The sequence below is a fragment of the Martes martes genome (genome assembly GCF_963455335.1).
Source record: "Martes martes genome assembly, chromosome: 2".
In the NCBI taxonomy this organism is placed as follows: domain Eukaryota; kingdom Metazoa; phylum Chordata; class Mammalia; order Carnivora; family Mustelidae; genus Martes; species Martes martes.
This window is the reverse complement of record NC_137889.1, coordinates 143,601,438-143,618,603: the sequence shown is the minus strand read 5'-3', so window position 1 is coordinate 143,618,603 and position 17,166 is coordinate 143,601,438. Positions and strand designations below refer to the sequence as shown.

General features: G+C 57.8%; 1 protein-coding gene across 2 annotated transcripts in view; it reads left to right on the top strand.

Annotated features, from left to right (window-relative positions):
* Positions 1-704: 704 nt before the first annotated feature.
* Positions 705-17,166, top strand: part of WFS1 (wolframin ER transmembrane glycoprotein) — a 29,974-nt gene continuing 13,512 nt past the window's right edge. Inside the window, exons 1-3 of one of the 2 annotated variants that reach the window (XM_080796610.1) lie at positions 705-841; positions 7,955-8,187; positions 16,814-16,896. In XM_080796610.1, coding sequence (XP_080652736.1) covers positions 7,956-8,187; positions 16,814-16,896 — 315 coding nt within the window. In that variant the 5' untranslated portion in view covers positions 705-841; position 7,955. Of the gene's footprint in view, positions 842-5,803; positions 5,871-7,954; positions 8,188-16,813; positions 16,897-17,166 lie in introns of those variants that run through there. The other variant, XM_080796611.1, reaches the window with a different exon arrangement.

Below are 17,166 nucleotides of genomic sequence, written 5' to 3'. Positions count from 1 at the left end.
ATCCCCCCAGCCCCGTTAATGTATTTTTTAAGGTGAATCCCATAATTACCTTGCGAAAAGCGTGCGACATTGCATTTGATTGCGTGCATTTAAAGCTGTACTTGGTTACTTGTGCGCATTTAAATGGGCCATAGTTTTCCTTCCCTGCTGCTGTATCGGGGGAGCCCTCTCTGCCTCTGGCACGGCTGGGATTAAGGGGTCTGGTGCACAGCAGGCCCTCAGTTGTTAGTTAATACTGCAATAGCAGTGATTATGAATCTGAAGTTGGGGGCCCTGGGGCCAGAGTGGTGGCTGAAAGGTGGCCTGAGTCTTGTCCAAGAGTCCAACCACCTGTTAACAGATGGAGAAGCAAAGGCCTCCCTCTGCAACTGAACACCTTGCGGGCGGGGCCCGGCGGGGTGGGGCGGGGCCAGCACGGGGTGGGCCGGGCAGAGGCCGACTCCGCTTGCAAACTTTCGCTGTGGGCGGGTCGGACCCGCCCCCCGCCCCCGGCGCCCTACTGCCAGGCTTCACCGGGGGGCGGTCGGCGGTAGCCAGGCGAGGCGCCTCGTGATTGGCGGAGGCACGAGGTGATTGGTAGGCTTGCCGGCCGTACAGCGGACCGATCCGGCGCCGAGTCTTCCGAGCCTCATCGGGAGTGGAGCGCGGCCTGCGGCCCCGCCCCCGGCCCCGCCCCTCCGCGGAGGGCCGCGCTAGTCCGCTCCCTCAGTGGCTCGCGTCTCTCCCTCTGCCCGGCGTCCTAGCTCCCGCCTCTAGGTGTCCGGCTCCTCGCGAACAACTTTGCCACAGGCCCGGAGGCCCGAAGGCGTCGCGGAGTCGCGTGCGGCCCACTCGCGGCCGGGTGAGTACTTCGGGGCGGGGGACAACCACGCGGGGGACTGGAAAGGGAGCCGGGAGGCCCCGCCCGCCTCGGACCTCAGTTTCTCCATCTGCGCGGCTGCCCCCAGTGCCCCCCCGCACAAGGTCCCCAGAAGGCGAGGGGCTGGGGTCCCGCCCGCACGACGACCCCCGCGGAGACCCCCGCCCGGGCCTGGGTTGGGACTTCCGGGGGAGGGGTGAACCCCCTCGGGAGTCGCGGAGCCCCGCGCGCGGCGGGCACCGAGCTGCCAACGGCCGTAGCCCCGGGGGGCCCGCGGATGGCGGGAGGGTAGCCGGAGACGCTCCACCCTGCGTCCCGCAGCGCCAGTCCCGAGGTGCCCTGTCATGGCCCTTCCCCCGCGGCCGTCGGCCGGACTCCGCGGCACCCAGGGCGGCCCTCAGTGCCCGTGGGGGCGCGGGTGGGGCCGCGGGATCGGCGGGGGTCCAGCCCGCACCGGGGACCGGGCCCGCCGGGGTGGGGGGGCAGCCCCTGGGTCAAGCTGAAGCCCCCACCGCCCACTTAGAATCAGTGCGGGACTCACTGTCCCCGAGGCTGCTCCTAGGTAAGGGGACGGGCAGGGGCAGGGGCCGTCCGTCCCGGTCCCGGCGCGGGTGAACCCGGCCCTTGGCTGGCCCTCCGCGTCATGCATTTCTGTTGTGACAGATGGAAACTTTCTGAGGAATCTCGCCTGGCCCTTTGGGATGTGATGGAGCCATGCCCGCCCAGCGCAGTTCTTGTAGTTGATGCTGAGAATTCTAAGGACTAACAGTTGTACCAGATTTACACTCCCCTCCCCCACCCCAGTCTTACAGGAGTGGGCATTAGAGCCCCAGTGGACACATGATGGAGCTGAGGCTCCCTGGGGACGGGTGACCTGCCCAGGACCACATAGAGCCTGGAGGAAGCCTTCCGCCCTGGGTCTGCATTGAAAGCAAGCCCCGCCCTGCCTCTCCTCACCTTGGACAGTGACCCTGGCATTTGGCCTGTTTGTAAAGGGCTTTCCCTTCTGGTAGGATCTGTCACTTGCAGAGTGCCCTGGGGACCCTCTGTGCTGGTCGTCTGTTCTTACTGCGGCCCTAGCAAGGGTGCCATGTCAGCAGAAGCCCAGAGGCCACGTTTCCACTGCCCGGTCCTGGCCCCATGTCTCCAAGGGGATGCGCTTCTCATGAGAGCCCCGTGGTGTCTGACCAGAGATTTAGAGGAAACTTTGCTTATAAAACCACTCCTTTGCTGCACCCCTGCACCCCCCACACCCCCAAGCAGATGGACCTTTGAGCACAGGGAAGGTTGCTGGGAGACCACATCACACCTTCTCTCCCAGGATGGAAGACTGGGGGGTGCTCCCTGCTCACGCTTTCCCAGCCCCTCCTACACCAGGGCTCGACAGGCCTTGGGGGCTGGTCAAAGAGGGGACTCCAGCTCAGTCCTGGCCCCCCCTTCCAGAGGTGCCTGAGCCCCAGGACAGAGACCAAACCCTGCTCTGTGATGGTGATGATAAGAATCCTAACAGGGAGGGAACTTTATGCTTTATATGGCTCTCGCCCTCTCCCACGTCCCCACCTCAGAAAGTAGCACTGCTGCGCTGGCCCCCAGACACAAACCAAGTCACCCTCTGCTCCCCCACCCCTCACATTCAGTTGGCAATGCCTGCCCTGGACCAGGCCTCCTTACCTTTCCCCAGATGGTCACCCAGCCCCATCCCTGGGCTCTCCATCCTGTCCCCACACAGCCCCAGTGGTTCTTTAATTGTCACCTCCCTGCTCAGCACTGTCCTCCCGAACTCCTTTTGGTCCTAGGCTCAGCTCTGCCTCCAAAGCCCGGCGTTCCTTCAGGCCCTTGGGACCTGCCCTTGCTGCCCACACAGCCTTTTCTCTCATTCCTGTGTCCTGTCCCCAGCGGTCACTTCCCAGCTACCTGCACCTTCCTGGCCACACGGCTGGTCACTCTCCCTCCACTGCCTTTTCTCCAGGACAGTCCCCTGTTGGAATGCCCACGCTCCTCCATTCCTCCTTCCTTCTACCCTCACCTGGCTCACACCCGCTTTTCTTGACGGCTGAGTCAAGGCCTCTCTTCCACAGTCCCTCTCCTCCCTTCCAAAGGCTAGCAAGACCCCCTTCCCCCACTGGGTGTTTTTGTCCCAGATGCTGCTCGTCTTTGTAGTTGTCTGTTTAGGTGTTATCCTTCCCACTGGGTGGGAGCGCTCCAAGGCCAGCTCTATTGCTGCCTGGGGCAGGGAGGCCCAGCACCATGCCTGGCAAAGGATCAGCCCCCAGTCCGTGTCTGCTGACCCACCGGGGCCTGGCTCAGAGCAGGTGTGTAGTACGGACTCGGCCATTCAGCAGACACTTGTGGCTGTCCTTGATGAAGGACTGGGGCATTCCCAGTTTGCCTCCCACTTTGTTTCTATGAACTTGGCACATCGAGTGGTGTCGGAATGTTCCTTGGTTTGGCCCTTAATACTCTGGGACAAAAATAGGTATCTGGGAGCCTCCAAGGGCTTTGTGCCCTTGTCTTGAGGAGTAGCCCTCTGCCAGAGGGCTGGGCCAGGCCATGCTGGAGCAGACACTCCAGATGCTGGGTAACCCCCTGGGCCCTTTCCCTTAGAGCTCAGTCACAGGCAGGTTGTAAAATATATTTTGTTTTCATTTCAAACACCTTATACGTTTATTATAGAAAATTAGGGAAATACATTTAGAAAAAAGAATAAAATAAAACCACTCATAATTCCTCCACCCAGAGAGAGCCAGTATTTTGTCTTTCATCTTTTTCTGCAGGTAGATGTCGTTTTCATTCTAAAGAGACAGGATAATTCTCATGCTGCTTTAAATCTGGCTTAACAGTATTATACCAACATTTTCCTTGACCATAAATGTTTATTTGTATATGGGGTCATGGCTAACATCTTTGTAGGATAGCACTGTGCTGAGGGGATGTAATGTTCTTAACTCCCCTCTGGACGGTGCCAGAAAGCGTGGCCACGTCACACACCCTTGCGTGTGACACCTGTGGGCATCCCTGCTTCTTCGCCGGGCTGGGACTCTAGTGTGGAGGCTCCGATCGGAAGGTGCTGGAGCAACTTTAAGCCTTCCCGTGGGGACTTGTTTCAGAGGTGGGGCTGCCCCCCACCCCGGGGAGGGGAGCAGAGTGGGGCCAGATTAGAGCATTTGGGGCAGAAGGCCACACGTGGCCATTCTGCTCCATGTCTCCCTAGAGGCACTGTCCCTGCAGCTCCTCAGCTGAGCTCCTCAGTGTTGGTATTTTGTGTTTTGATGGGATAAAAATATGCCTTGGTACTCACGTGGAAAGAATGCCAGCCACTTTGCTTTTTTGGTCTTATACAATGACAGGTTCCAGGCTACTGCTGGGGCCATTAGCAGGCAGTGGGGTTGGCAGCCCCCTAGCAGACAGTTTGTAGGGGTCTTGGAGCTGGGGCCGAGGCTGGTAGATGCTCCCTGTTTGCTTTTGGGGTGCTGGGGTCTGCAGGGTGGGAATTGCTTGAAGTCACACAGCAAGGTCCCCTAAGCTTGCTGCCTCCCCGAGAGCAGGCTGTCCCCATGTACCATGCACATGAGATCCAGGATGCCTGCCAGGCCAGGCAGCAGGTGCTCCAGGGTAAGGAGACGCAGCCCCCGCCTGCAGGGCTCGCAGTATCCCAGGCAAGAGAACGTGTTAACAGCAGGAAAGGCGGGACTGCCACGTGGGTCCTTCCACTAGGAGATGGTCTGTGATCCTCCCTGTGACCCAACCCTGGCAGTGAGTTGTCTCGTTTGTAAATAATAAGCCCTTTGCTCCCCAAAGGGCTTGAGCAACTCTCAGAGACCCTGAAAATTAATTTTCTTTTACTCTTCCATTCTTACTAAGCAGAGATTTTACTTGAAACAGTTATTTTTACTGTCGTATGATATGCCTAGTACTTAACCCACAGGCCACCCAGAACCCGTGGTTCCCTGTGGTTCCTCCCAGAATGTGTTTTTCAATGGACCATGCCCTGGTGTAGCACCCAGGAGGACCAGCTTGGGTGTGCTTGCTTGCTTGGTTGTTTGTTCGTTTCAATGTTTTATGGTTTGCAGATTACTTTCTCTTCTTTCACGCCCTTAATCCCCATGGCACCCCTCCATGGGAGGTGTTTTTCCATTTTACAGGTGAGGAAACTGAGACGTAGTGAGATTTAGTCGCTGCAGGTCCTGAGTAAAACTGGGACTCACTCCCCATGTCACGTGTTAGTAAAATTGTGTCCCGTTGGCCAGGAATAACACTGTCCCTGGCCTGGGGTCTCCTGGTAGAGGATGGTTCTACCTAAGATGGGACTCAGCAGAGGCAGCGGGGACACTCCCAGGAAGGAGGCACGTTGGGCCCCAGCACTGGAGGAGGAGGGCTCTCTCTCTGCACCGGCGCAGAGGCCAGATGGCAGCTCTGGGAGGGGCAGGGAGGGAAGGGCAGGCGTGGCTGGATTGTGAGAGGCCCCTTTTTCAGAAACGGGCTTTGTGGAGTTGAATTCCAGCTCTGACACTGTGAGCTGTGTGGCCTCGAGCACATATCATACCTTTCTGGACCTGCATTTCCTTGTCTGTGAAACGGGGTGAGGATTGAAGGCTAAGCCACCCATCTACCTGTCACACTGGCTAGTGGCGGTACCTGGCTCCCAGCACTGTGTGCAGCCCCCCACCCCCGAGTACATGCACGGGAAGCGCGGAGAGCAGAGCGCAGCCCAGATGCACATCCGTTCCTGCTGTTGTTCCCGACACAGGTGCAGCGGTGCAAGTTGGCTCTCGTCAAGGTGAGCTGTGCTCTGCTGTTCCAAGGAGATGGCTCTTGATCCTGGGGGCAGCGGGCCATGGGAGGTGGCTTGGTAGGACGTGGCCCTATGTGGTCTGAAGAACTGACGTATTGGCTATCTTTGGTCAGGGGGTGGGTGTCCTGCATGACTTGGTTCCGTGTGGCCTGTCACCGCGGGTCTCCCCGGTCCACTCCTGGCTACGTGCTCGCTCTGGTCTACACGTGCAGCTGAATGGTGAGTTTCATAGAAGCCGCCTCTTGGTTGGGTTCCCTGAAGCCTGTAGTTTGGAAACGGCACCGAGCAGTGCATTGATTTCCAAGCAGATTCACGTGGTTCGGCCATGCTCTTGTCTTGCCCCTGGGGGATGTTTTAAAATAAGGACTCAGTGTTTCAGATGGAGGAATGTCCAGATTGAAATCTGTGGGGTTGTTTGGCGGACACAGATCCCATCTTCAGGACTCACTGTGGCTGGGGACAGGGCAGGCCTGGTTGTGCAGCCCCTGGAAACAGGCATGTGGCTCCTGGGGCCACTGCAGCTCTTCCTATGACAGTCATCTCCAGAAACATCCAGGGGGCCCCTACTGTGGCAGGCCTGCTGCTTGGCACTGGGCGTTTGGGGATGCCTGGCCCCCGTGTGCAGCCTGTCCTCTCATCTGGTCCTCACGGGGCCCTCTTCGTGAGCTGACTTGTCCCATTTACAGTGGAGGAAGCAGAGGGGCATGGCCTGCTCAGGACCACAGAGCTGGGGGGCATGGGGCCAGATCTCCATATGAGCAGCCTCTCCCTGCTCTGCGCTCACTTTCCTCATCTCAGTGAAGAGGACGGACGTGGCCTTGAGTCTGGGGAGGGTCATGGCATCTTTTTGGAGTCTAAGGAAAAGCCACCCGGGTCCCCCATCCAGTGCACACGTCGTCCTGACAGTTTCAGGGGTCTGTGTCTTCTGAAGCCCATCCAGGGCCCCCAGGTTGGGGATCCTGGGGCTGGGGCACCTTCCAGAGCTTTCAGCTCCATTGTGTCAGTGGTGGTTTCTGCCATTTTGCTAATCAGCACATGAGGTCCCTTTTACTGACTGACTGAGCCCTTTCCCTGTCATGAGAGGGCTGTAGAAGCACCAGGCTCTCTAGTCCGTTCCAGTCCATTCTCTGTTCTTGGGCACCTCACTCTGCCTTTTAGTGCATATTCGTGTCTAGTGGCATCCAAGCCTGGTGGGTCTTGTCCTGTCTTTCAGGCCTGGCATGGAGGGCTTTGCCATCGGGCACATCTGCCTAAATCCTGGCTTCATGGGTTGTTTGTCTCCCCCCTTCCTGGCCTGCCACCCCTGCCCTCCTCCCCTGCATCCAGTCCTCCATTCGCTTACCTCCTAACATTTAACTCTTACTCTGTGGTTGGTTCCTTCTGGGAACTCTGAGAGGTCATCCTTCCCCGCCTCTCTCCTGGCTTGTGGTGAAGGCGATGACCCCTGGTGGCCCTTGGCTTGCAGCCACACCTCCTGTCCCATGCTCTGTCTTCACATGACATTCTTCTCTCTATGTCTCTGTGTTTCCCTCCTCTTCTCAGGACACTGGTCATTGGATGGGGGCCCATCCTAATCCAGGATGATCTCATTTCAAGATCCTTAATTACATCTGCAAGTAGGGTCACCTTCACGGATTGGAGGGGGGACATACAAGGTGGAGGCCACACTTCAGCTCCCTGAGCCAGGCACTGTGCTCAGTGCTCCGTGTGGATTATCTCACTGGACCCTCACAACTTCGCACCATCCCTGCTGCTCAGGCGAGGACACTGAGGTCACAGGGCTTGTGCCGGCTGAGGCAGGGGACTCCGGGCCTGAAGATGTAGGGCCCAAGCTCATGACTGCGATGGGGCCCATTAAGCCAGAGGCCTTGAGTGGATTTCTTCCCTCAGTTTCCTCATCTGTGAAACGGGCACGGTCTTGGGGCTGCCGTGAGGTTGAGTGAGATCTCATATAGAGCATGAGTTGGCCCTCACCCCATTTCTTTTCTTTTTTTTTTTTTTTTTAAGATTTTATTTATTTACTTGACAGAGATAGTGAGAAAGGGAACACAAGCACACAAGCAGGGGGAGTGGGAGAAGAAGAAGTAGGCTTCCCACAGAGCAGGGAGCCCAACGTGGGCTCAATCCCAGGATCCTGGGATCATGACCTGAGCCAGAGGCAGACGCTTCACGACTGAGCCACCCAGGTGCTCCTCCCCACCCCGGTTCTCTTTTCTGTTCCCTCTCTGCCCAACACTCGAGGCCAGAGCAGGCTGGGCCTGGCTGCCCTTGTGTGTCTGACCCTTGGTTTTTCTTGCCGGCAGGATGGACCCCGGTGCGCCCTCTGCCAGCCCCTCTGGCCCACAGCCTCCTCCGTCGCTGCAGCCCCAGGCCCGCTCAAGGCTCAATGCTACTGCCTCGTTGGAGCAGGACAAGAGTGAGGCGCCCCGAGCTCCTGGACCCCAGGTTGGCCCTGGACCAGACATGGGAGACACAGCTGCCCCAGCTATGGTCCGGGCCCCGAGTGCTCGGAGCCGAGAAAGAGCAGACCGAACAGGTAAGGGCCTGGGGCTGGAAGCCAGGTGGGCAGCAAGTCCTGGGTGCAGGTTCCCTGCCTGGTTCCTCCTATGGGTCGAGTCCCTTGGCTCCGATCTGCGCAGCAGGCTTTGCTCTTGATGCACGGACTTGGGTGGTAGCAGAGGTCATGTTTCCCTATTTTATTTATGATCTGATGGCTCCAGCACTGATTTGCGCACACTCCAGGCTGGTTCCACACCAGGCACTGTGGAGTGAGAGGAGTGAGAGGAAGACTTTCTCCCCCACTACTCCAGCCCCAGTCCCACACGGTGCTCAGGGGAGCCCATGTGGTCCCCTGCCCATCATGGCCACTCCTCAGGGCCATTTGGCCAGGGAGCTCTAGTTGTTCTGGGGACCCACGTGGCCACTCCCCTCAGGGGCCGGCTGCCACCCTGGAACGCACCTAGGCCTGGGTCCCCAGTGCCCTCTGGACCATCGTCCTCCATCCCCAAGCTGGACTGCTAAGGGCTGCCCTGCCCCCTGGCACTCTGGGGCCTCTTCAGGTTTCTGCTCCCCAACGCCTTCCCCGGAGGCACCTCCCAGGGGCAGAGGTGAGCTGGTGTGAGTAGCAGAGTGGGACAGGACAGTTGATCATGGGGCCGACTGCCTCGCTGACCCTCAGGCAGGGGTGCTAGGGCTTGGTCCATCCTCCATCCACCTCCTGCCCACTGAGCATGGCTCTGAGTGGCCATGGGTGTCACAGGTGAATCCGGTCTGGAGCGGAAAAGTGAGGGCTCAGGGTGATAATGGTCATGGGTCTGGCCTGTGATGGAGATACGCCGGGAGGGAGCTGCATGCAGGACTGGTCCCTGGGCTGGAGCACCGGCCTGGTCTCAGTGTCTTCACGCTCCTGGGGCTGCTGTGGGTGGAAGGAGCCCCAAGCCTCTGGCTCTGATGTTTGTGGGAGATGTCACTGGTACTGGCAGTGTTCTTTCTGGTACTTTACCCAAGGCTTTCCAGTATGCTGGATGTCTTACTCTCAACGGAACCAGCCCCACAGTGTAGACCGTTCACTCTGATTACAGATAGGATTGTGCAGTCCCACCCTGAGCACCAGGTCCCCATCTCCCAGCACACCAGCACTGGTCCACATTCTCCGGGCCTGCCCCCATGCTTCCCCACCTCCCTTTGCCCCTCCCAGAATGTGCCCTTCTCCACCCCCCACCCCCTGCTGAAATCCTACCCATCCTGAGGGCCCCACTGCCTCCTAAACTTCCTGACCTTGACCCACAGCAGGAAACCCTGTGCCATCCTCACCTGACGTGGGTGCCTATATGCACCCGTGTGTATACACATGCATGCAGGCGCGCGCGCGCGCGCGCACACACACACACACACACACACACTCTCAGTGGGAACAGAGATTTCCCGAACACCGTTCTTCCTTACTATGTGAGAGGAGTCTGATCCGTTTGGTGCCTTTTCTGTAAAAGCAGTGCTGCTCGTGGACAGTTAAATGGATTTTGTGATTCATTGTGTTGAAACCTACAGCTTATAAAACACTTTCTACAGGTGACTCCCGCACCAGTTCTCCGGGAACGTTTCTCAGCTGGGACTCCCTGGAGTGTGTCTGTCCCCGTGGATTGTTACTGATTGTCAGGGCCCTGAGTGGCCCAGGAAGGGCCAGAGACAGGTCCGTCTTGGCCCAGGCCCTTGAGCCACGTGCCTATGAGGGCGTCAGGAGGCCACACTGAGCCCGTTTCTGCAACTGTAAAGTAGGCGCAACCGTACCAGCCCCATGGGGTCACATGGGGATCACACTAGTGCCAGGACCATGTGCTTAAGGGAGACGTTCCTCAGGCCCTGGCATGTGTGAGAGCGTGCACGCTCAGCACGGGCCCCTTCGTCCCCTGCAGGCACCCAGCGTGGGGGCCCCGAGATAGTGGGTGCCTCGTGCTTCATGTCACCAAGCAGCCTGACCCCCTGGTTCCTTCACGGAGATCCTCTTCAACCCTCCTAGAAGGGGCACCCGCTGTTTTATGACCCCCACCCGCCAAGAACCTCTTTGGTGACTGGTCTTCATATTAGCTCCGGGCCATGTGTGTCTGGCTTCTGTGTGCGTGCCCCAGATTCCTTCTCTCCCTCAAGGGAGGCTCATGCCGCACGCTAGTCGTGTGCACGTGTGTGTCGTGTGTGTGTTGGGGGGGGGTGCTTTCTTGACCGCCTCCCCTGCCCTGGGCAGGACACTGGGCATTCTCTCCCTTAGTCCCAGGCTGTTGAGAGGAGGCTTTGTTCCGCCAGGTGGTCTGGATGAGTTGAGGAAGGCCAACCCCCACTGCCACCTGGTCACACCTCCCCTCCCATTTCTCCAACTCACCCAGGCTTTGTCGTGTTTTCCTTCCCCCACAGAGGCTGCTGCTTAAGATGCCCACCCCCGGCTTAGCCATGCCGCCTGTGCAGAAGCCCCCAGCTCGTGATGGGCACCTGCTGTGCACATCTGTGTGTACCATGTGGCCGGCCCTGTCTTCAGGGCTTCCGTGGGCCACATCTGATCCCCTCACAGTGACCTGGAGTGGGGGGACCTCTGTTGTTGCCCCACTTAGAGGTGAGGAAACTGAGGCACAGACTTGCTCAAATGCCCAGCTGCTGAGTGACAGGCCCACAGGCGACCTGAGACCCCTGGGTTAACACCAGACCCGCCCAGTGGAGATGGAGCTGTGATGGAAGCCAGCTTGAGTCTCCCCTGTGCAGTTCATGTCGGGCCAGTGCCTGATTCATTCCAGAAACTCACCCGCTCCTTGGGCACTTCTGATCTTTGCATCTCCTTGAAAGATCGCCATGTTCTCTGCTTTGTTTCCAAGGCCTCTGGGCAGATGAGGGGTCCTGACCCTGGGCTCCCAGCCACAGATGCCTCACCGCTGCAGGGCACAGAAACCAGGACTGGAAACACACTTGGTTTCAATCTGAGCATGCAGACTGTCCTCGGAGGGCAGCGTCGAGACCACAAGTTTCGGGTGGGAGTCAGGAAACAGCCGAGGGCTTTGTTTGCCTTCCGCCCCCCAAAAGACGGAGAGAAGCAGGCCCTGGCAGTCTTGCCATCTTGGGGTCCCAGACCCACATCCAGGCTGTGCTGCTCTGGGTCCATCCCCGGTCACAGGCGGACACAGCAGGCCCTGCCCTGCTGGCCCTGCAGAACCCAGAGCACATCTGCCCAGGGAGGGGCGTCATGGGCCTGTGTTGGTTAGATCCCTCACCTGCGCATCTGCAAAGGTGTAGCGAGCCCCAGTTAGGTGCCCACAGGTCGCAACAAGCATGAGTGTGGAAGGAATGCTTTCCATGCCAGGCCCCACTTTAGGTTATATCTGGATTAGCGTGCTTGCTCCTCCAACATATTCAGACTGGAACACCAGCCGGTGACTGTGAGGTCAAGATTTGAACACACTCAGGGACTCTCTGCTTACTGGGGGGCCGCAGGTGGTGTGCCCAGTGCTTGGGGCCATCTCTCCAGGGAGCCCAGTGCAGGACTGAAGCAGAGACGGCTAGGCTGGAGACCCTGGGCTCATCAGCTGGCCCTCAGGGTAGTCTCTGGTGAGGCTCAACCCTGCCCCCAGGAGCCCTGGGCCTGGGAGAGCTAGAAGCAAACAACCGTCCTGGAGGGCAGGCTCTGTGCTGGGGATAGCTGATGTTATGGGGGCCTGGGGAGCACGAGGCGCCCTTTCTGCTGACCTCGGTGGGTGAGGGCGGATCACCAGCAGGACTGCCAGCGCCATGAGGCCTCCCAGGTTCAGGGCCACAGCCTCCCTCCAGGAGGGATCCCAGGTGAGTACATGAAGAAGGACCTGCACGGTGTGTGGCCGTGCTGGACTCCAGGCTCCAAGACTGATGGCCCCCTGGGAAGGAGTCAGAGTACAGGGTTAGGAGGTCAGCCAGGTGGGCCCTCAAGGGTCATGATAAGGAGAAGGGTGTTTGGGGGAGTGTTGGAGGGTCTAAATGAGAGGGAGACATGCTCTGTGTCACATTAAAGAGGAAGCAACCCCAGCTGCCAGGCAGAGTGGTGGCTGAGGGGCAGGCGGAGATGAGGGCAGAGGAAGCAAGGCTGGCCCCCAGGTCTCTGGCTGGAGCCGTGGGAGAGTGCTGGGGTTCAGAGCTGGACGGTCAGAACCAATGCCAATGTGGGAGTGTGAGCAGGCACAGAGCGTTGAGGCCCTGCTGTTCTGGGGACAAGTCACAGCAATAAACAGCTTGGGTTCTTGTTCTCTGGTCAAGGTGTCAGCCATTGACAATCCAGAGACTTTTCCACACAGGTTATTTTGTCCTGACCCTAGTACAAGCCCAAGTCCATCTGGTAGCCGTGCCCGTGCAGTCACCTCGTCACTATAGGACGCCCTGTCATGAGCTGCAGGGTGGCAGGGTCAGGTGGTTTCCTGAGACCTTTGGAAAGTTGGCCGTGTGCCCTCATCAATTACCTTTAACCATCGACTTGTGTTCCAAGCCTCAGGCATCACTTCTTCCAGGAAGTACCGCCCCCCCCCCATCAGGACTGATGACTTCCAACATCTCCACAGCCCGCACTGATGAAGTGTGACTATACTCGCCCCGCCCGTGGACGGGCCTTGAGGGCAGCTGTCTTGCCTCCTTCAGCTTGCTGCCCTTAGCACGTGGGCGGTGCTCGGTAAAAAACCCCATCCTGGGCTGTCAGGAGAGTGGACTCCTGGCTGGATCCCCCGGCTAAGCTCGGCCAGCCCTGGGCAGGGGTCGTTCACCCTGTTTGTTCACGAGAACGAGAGTCAGCATCCCAAAGGCTAATGACACAGCCCCTTGGTGCAGGGCGACCCCCGCGCCCTGTGTGTGGGACACCCCGATGGTGGAGGACAACCCGGCCATCCCGTGTGTGTGGGACAGCCTCTTGGTGCAAGGCGCCTACAAGGACAGACGATGAACCCTTGGCTGCTTTTCACCCTGCGCTTCCATGCAGCTGCCAGGGGCGGGCACCCTGGGAGGACCAGGGAGGACGGGCGGGAATGAGGAAGGAGCTGGCGGTGGCCACAGGAGGACAGGAGCATTGCATCATCCTCCTCCTGCAGGTGTCAGGTGGCCCTCCCTTTCTCTGAGCTTCTGGCAAGCTCTCAACAATTCCAAACTTCACTTCAGCAGCGGATCCGGCCAGCAGCCATTGGGAGTAAGGGCGCCAGCTTCTGTCCTGCTCCCGCCATGTCTGGGAGAGCTTCACGCATGGGCTTCCCGCTCGCGGCCCAGGGTCCTGATGCAGTCCAGAGTGGGTGTGAGGCTTGCTCACGACCTTCTCCCTTTTTGCAGAGCAGCCGCGGGGCCTGGGGCCTTGAACTTGCAGCACAGTCACCGTGCGGAACATGTCCTTGTGTCCCCACATTGGTATTTGCAGAGACAGGAGCGCCACGGACCCTGCCCACCCTCCTTCCCTTGGTGGCCCCCTTCCTCATCCCTCCATCTTGCACCGCTTATCCAGCCGCAGGGTCCAGCACAGTGCCGGCAGCTGGACTTTGTTGGGTCAGACCCACCTCCTGGACAGAGTGTCCCTGTGAAGCCTGGTGGGAGCTGTGAAACACCACGTCCCAGTTGCAAAGAAAAACAGCAAAGGACCCCGCCAGGGAGAGGGGACAGCTCCAGAGAAGATCAAGGTCACATACCAAGTCAGCAGGGCACACGCACGGCTTTCTAATGTGGGGAATCTGTGGAGAGAACAACGAAAAGATGGGGAAGGGCATGGATGTGGTTCTCCCGTGGGCTCTGGTAGAGGTGTGCAGACCTGCCTAAGGCCAGCAGCTCTGGTTATTGCTGCTTGGTGACAAGAAGCCTTTCAAAAATGAGTTAGAGTCGGGACTCCTCCAGTTGTGAATGACACAGAGACACGATATAAATTGACATAAGCCAAAAAAAAAAAAAAAAAAAAAAACCAGGTTGAGAGGAATTTCTTAGTTCCGGGATCTGTAGAGTATACAGTGTGCTGGTTTCAGGACTGGATCCAGGGGCTCAGATGCTGTGATCAGCAACCCCAGCTCCGCTTTCCCTCACCTCACATGGGTTCTCTCACTGGGTGGCCCTCCAGGCCTCCCCACTGGTGTCCGTCAGCTGAGACCTAGCGGCAGGAGGATGCTGGTTTCCCAGCAGTTCAGTGCAAACCCCACTGGCCTGGCTTGGGTCTGTGTCCAACCCTGAAACCCAAATACCGTGGTCAGGGAGACAGGGACACAGCCTGCCCCCCACCATGCAGCATGGGTGAGGGACAATGACACCAGACCTTGACGACCAATATAGGGAACGGTGGGTACCCAAACAGGACATCAAAGTGCTGGGACCAGAAAAAAACAGGAATGCAGGTTGCATGTGCAAGGAAAGGTGTGTTTCATGGTCCTTGGTCCACACTGCCTCAGCCAGTTCTGGGGGGTTATGACACTGGCCAGTAAGCCCTTGACATGTGGGAAGGCTCCTGCTTACATGGAAAAAGTCAGAGCCCTCTGACTGGTCTGCAGCACGGGCCCAACATTTGAGTAGTTGTAGAAATATTTCTACCAGTGCCAAGTGGGACCTGGAATCATGAAGAGGGTGTGGCGTATGTTTCAAGGAGGTTCTGTCTACTGGGGAGACTTCTTGAAATGCCAGGCTATGAATAACTTCTGTGAAGAATTAATCATGGCCAGCATCTTCAGCCAACAGATGTGTGCTTGATTCCTCTCTATTCTGATCAGAACACAGAAAGAACATGGGCTTGTGAGTTCAGTTAGTCAAGAAAAGTTTTGGACTTGTGGAAGGTGCCTGGTGGGCCCTGCGGTGGGAGGTGCAGTGTCCGTGAGCAGCAAAGGCCCTGGGGTCAGACAAGAGGTGGGAAGTGGGGAGGAAAAAGAAACCCACATTTTGGGAATGCCAACTCTGGCCCAGTCATGGAACGCAAAGTATCTTGTCCTTCATAACCGTCCTGTTGGTTGGATATTAACAACTGTGTTGAAAATGACCCTGGCTAGGTAACATGGCACTTTGATGCTAATGGCAGAGTCACACACAGGCTGGATTTCCCTCAGTGTGCACACTCCTCCCTGGGAGCCCATGGAAGGGACTGGCTTGTAGTCTGCAGGTTTTGTGCTCTCGTGTTCGAGGCCAGAATGTGCATCCAGGGGCTGGAGGGGGTGTGACAGGGGCCAGAAGGGAGCAGTGGCCTTGGCTCAGGAAGCACCAATGTCCTGGGCACGAGGGAAGGGTGGGCATGCTGAGGCCACACTAGGCAGGGGCCCCAAGGACCTTGGCAAGGAAACCCAGTCTGATCTCAGGGAGAGGTGACCTGGTATCTTCCAGCCATCCCACAAGAGGGCTGCAGTGTATACCTGAGCTGTGAGGTCTTAAGAAGAAGTCTCCTCGCTCTGAGCTGACCCTAGTCCCCCGTGCCTCTCCATCTTTGCACCTGAAGGCTGTGCTGGCCCAGGCTATGCCCCGGCCTCCTCCCAGAGTCCTGTGTCCTGTGCACTCGAGTGACTGGAACGCAGGGCCTGGTGGCACTGGTGGCTGCAGAGCCAGCTCCAAGCCTGGCAGAGCTGGTTCTGGGAGAGGCCTGGATGAACCCATCAGGAAGGCTGGTCCTTGGGTGATGTCACATGAGACAATTTTTGTTTCCAGAAACTTCTAGAGAGTGAGAGGCTGTCAGTTCCTACAAGGCACCTACAGTGGAGTCAGTAGTGGTACATCCCACGGGTTGCCTGGGACCTGCCAAGGTGGGGTGTGGGGTGTGGGGCAGGACGGAGGCCCCCGCATATTCATTGTATAAAGCAAAGACAGACACTGGTAAAAAGTAAATAAATAACTATTAAATTTTTTATCATTAGGCTGCCTATTGCTGGTAAGGTTGTAAAGTTGGTGTATTTCCATGATACTTCCATAACTCCGGATAACTTTTTAGAAAGTAGACTATAGTATGAGCCATATGATGTTTGGGCCCTTGGGCCTAGTAACACACCTGAAGAACTGACTGGGAGAATGACCCCAAAAGAAAATATATCCACAGAGTGGTTTTGTGGCCCTGTTTTATAAAATCAGTGAGTGTTGGGAATAATGCAAAGGCCCAGCAGAGTGGGGAGGCCCAGCAGCCTGAGCATGTACCTCCCGACGGGTTTCTGAACTGTGAAAATGGTGCCTTTCACTGGAGAGTAATGTGGGAAGTTGATCATGATTCACTGTTGTAAATGTAACATATATGCACATGTGTGCGCGCTCCGATCGTGGCCTCCAGAACTCATGTGCGTGTAGGTGGCAGTCTTGGAAAACATGGGTTTGGTTTGTCTGTTGGGGCACAGGTGTTTATTTAGGTCAGGGGCTTTCAGGCCAGAGTCCTAGGATCTTTCTAGAGCCCAACTCAAGCAGGTCTGAGCTCAGGGGTGAGGGTGGGACTGGCGTCTGTGCCCCCTCATCCTCGTCCTTCCTGCTGCTCTGAGCTGCTCCCCTCCGTGGCAGTTTTGCTGTCCATGTTCTGGGGTTGTCTGCATCACTGGAAGGCAGCATGCTGGCATATTCTGTCTGCGTCTGACCTGGATTTTAACGAAGCTGCCCTGGGTCTGAGCCCATCATTGTAGTCCCCTCCACTCCCAGACAGGCAACAGGGACCAGCCTCATTTCATTCTGTGTGCTTTTCTCCTGTGTGAAAGGGCCCATGAGGGGAGATGTGGAAGTGCCCTTTGAAGAAGTCCTGGAGAAGGCCAAAGCAGGGGACCCCAAGGCACAGACGGAGGTGAGGACCATGTGTCAGTGGGAAGCTCAGCCCACAGGCCCTGCACAGTGGCCCTGGGGAAAGCCGGTGCTATGTGAATGGAGAGCAGGGATGCCGGGCCCCTGTTTGCTGTGTTCCCATGTTCTGTGTCATTTGCCTTCCACCACCCTCTGCAGATCCTGTGTTCTCGCCCACGTCCAGCTCACACCCCATCTTGGCCTCCCCCTCCTCTGGGATGCCTTCCCTCCTTCCTGTCTGCCCTCAGTGTCCCTGCCCCCCTACCCCGTCTTC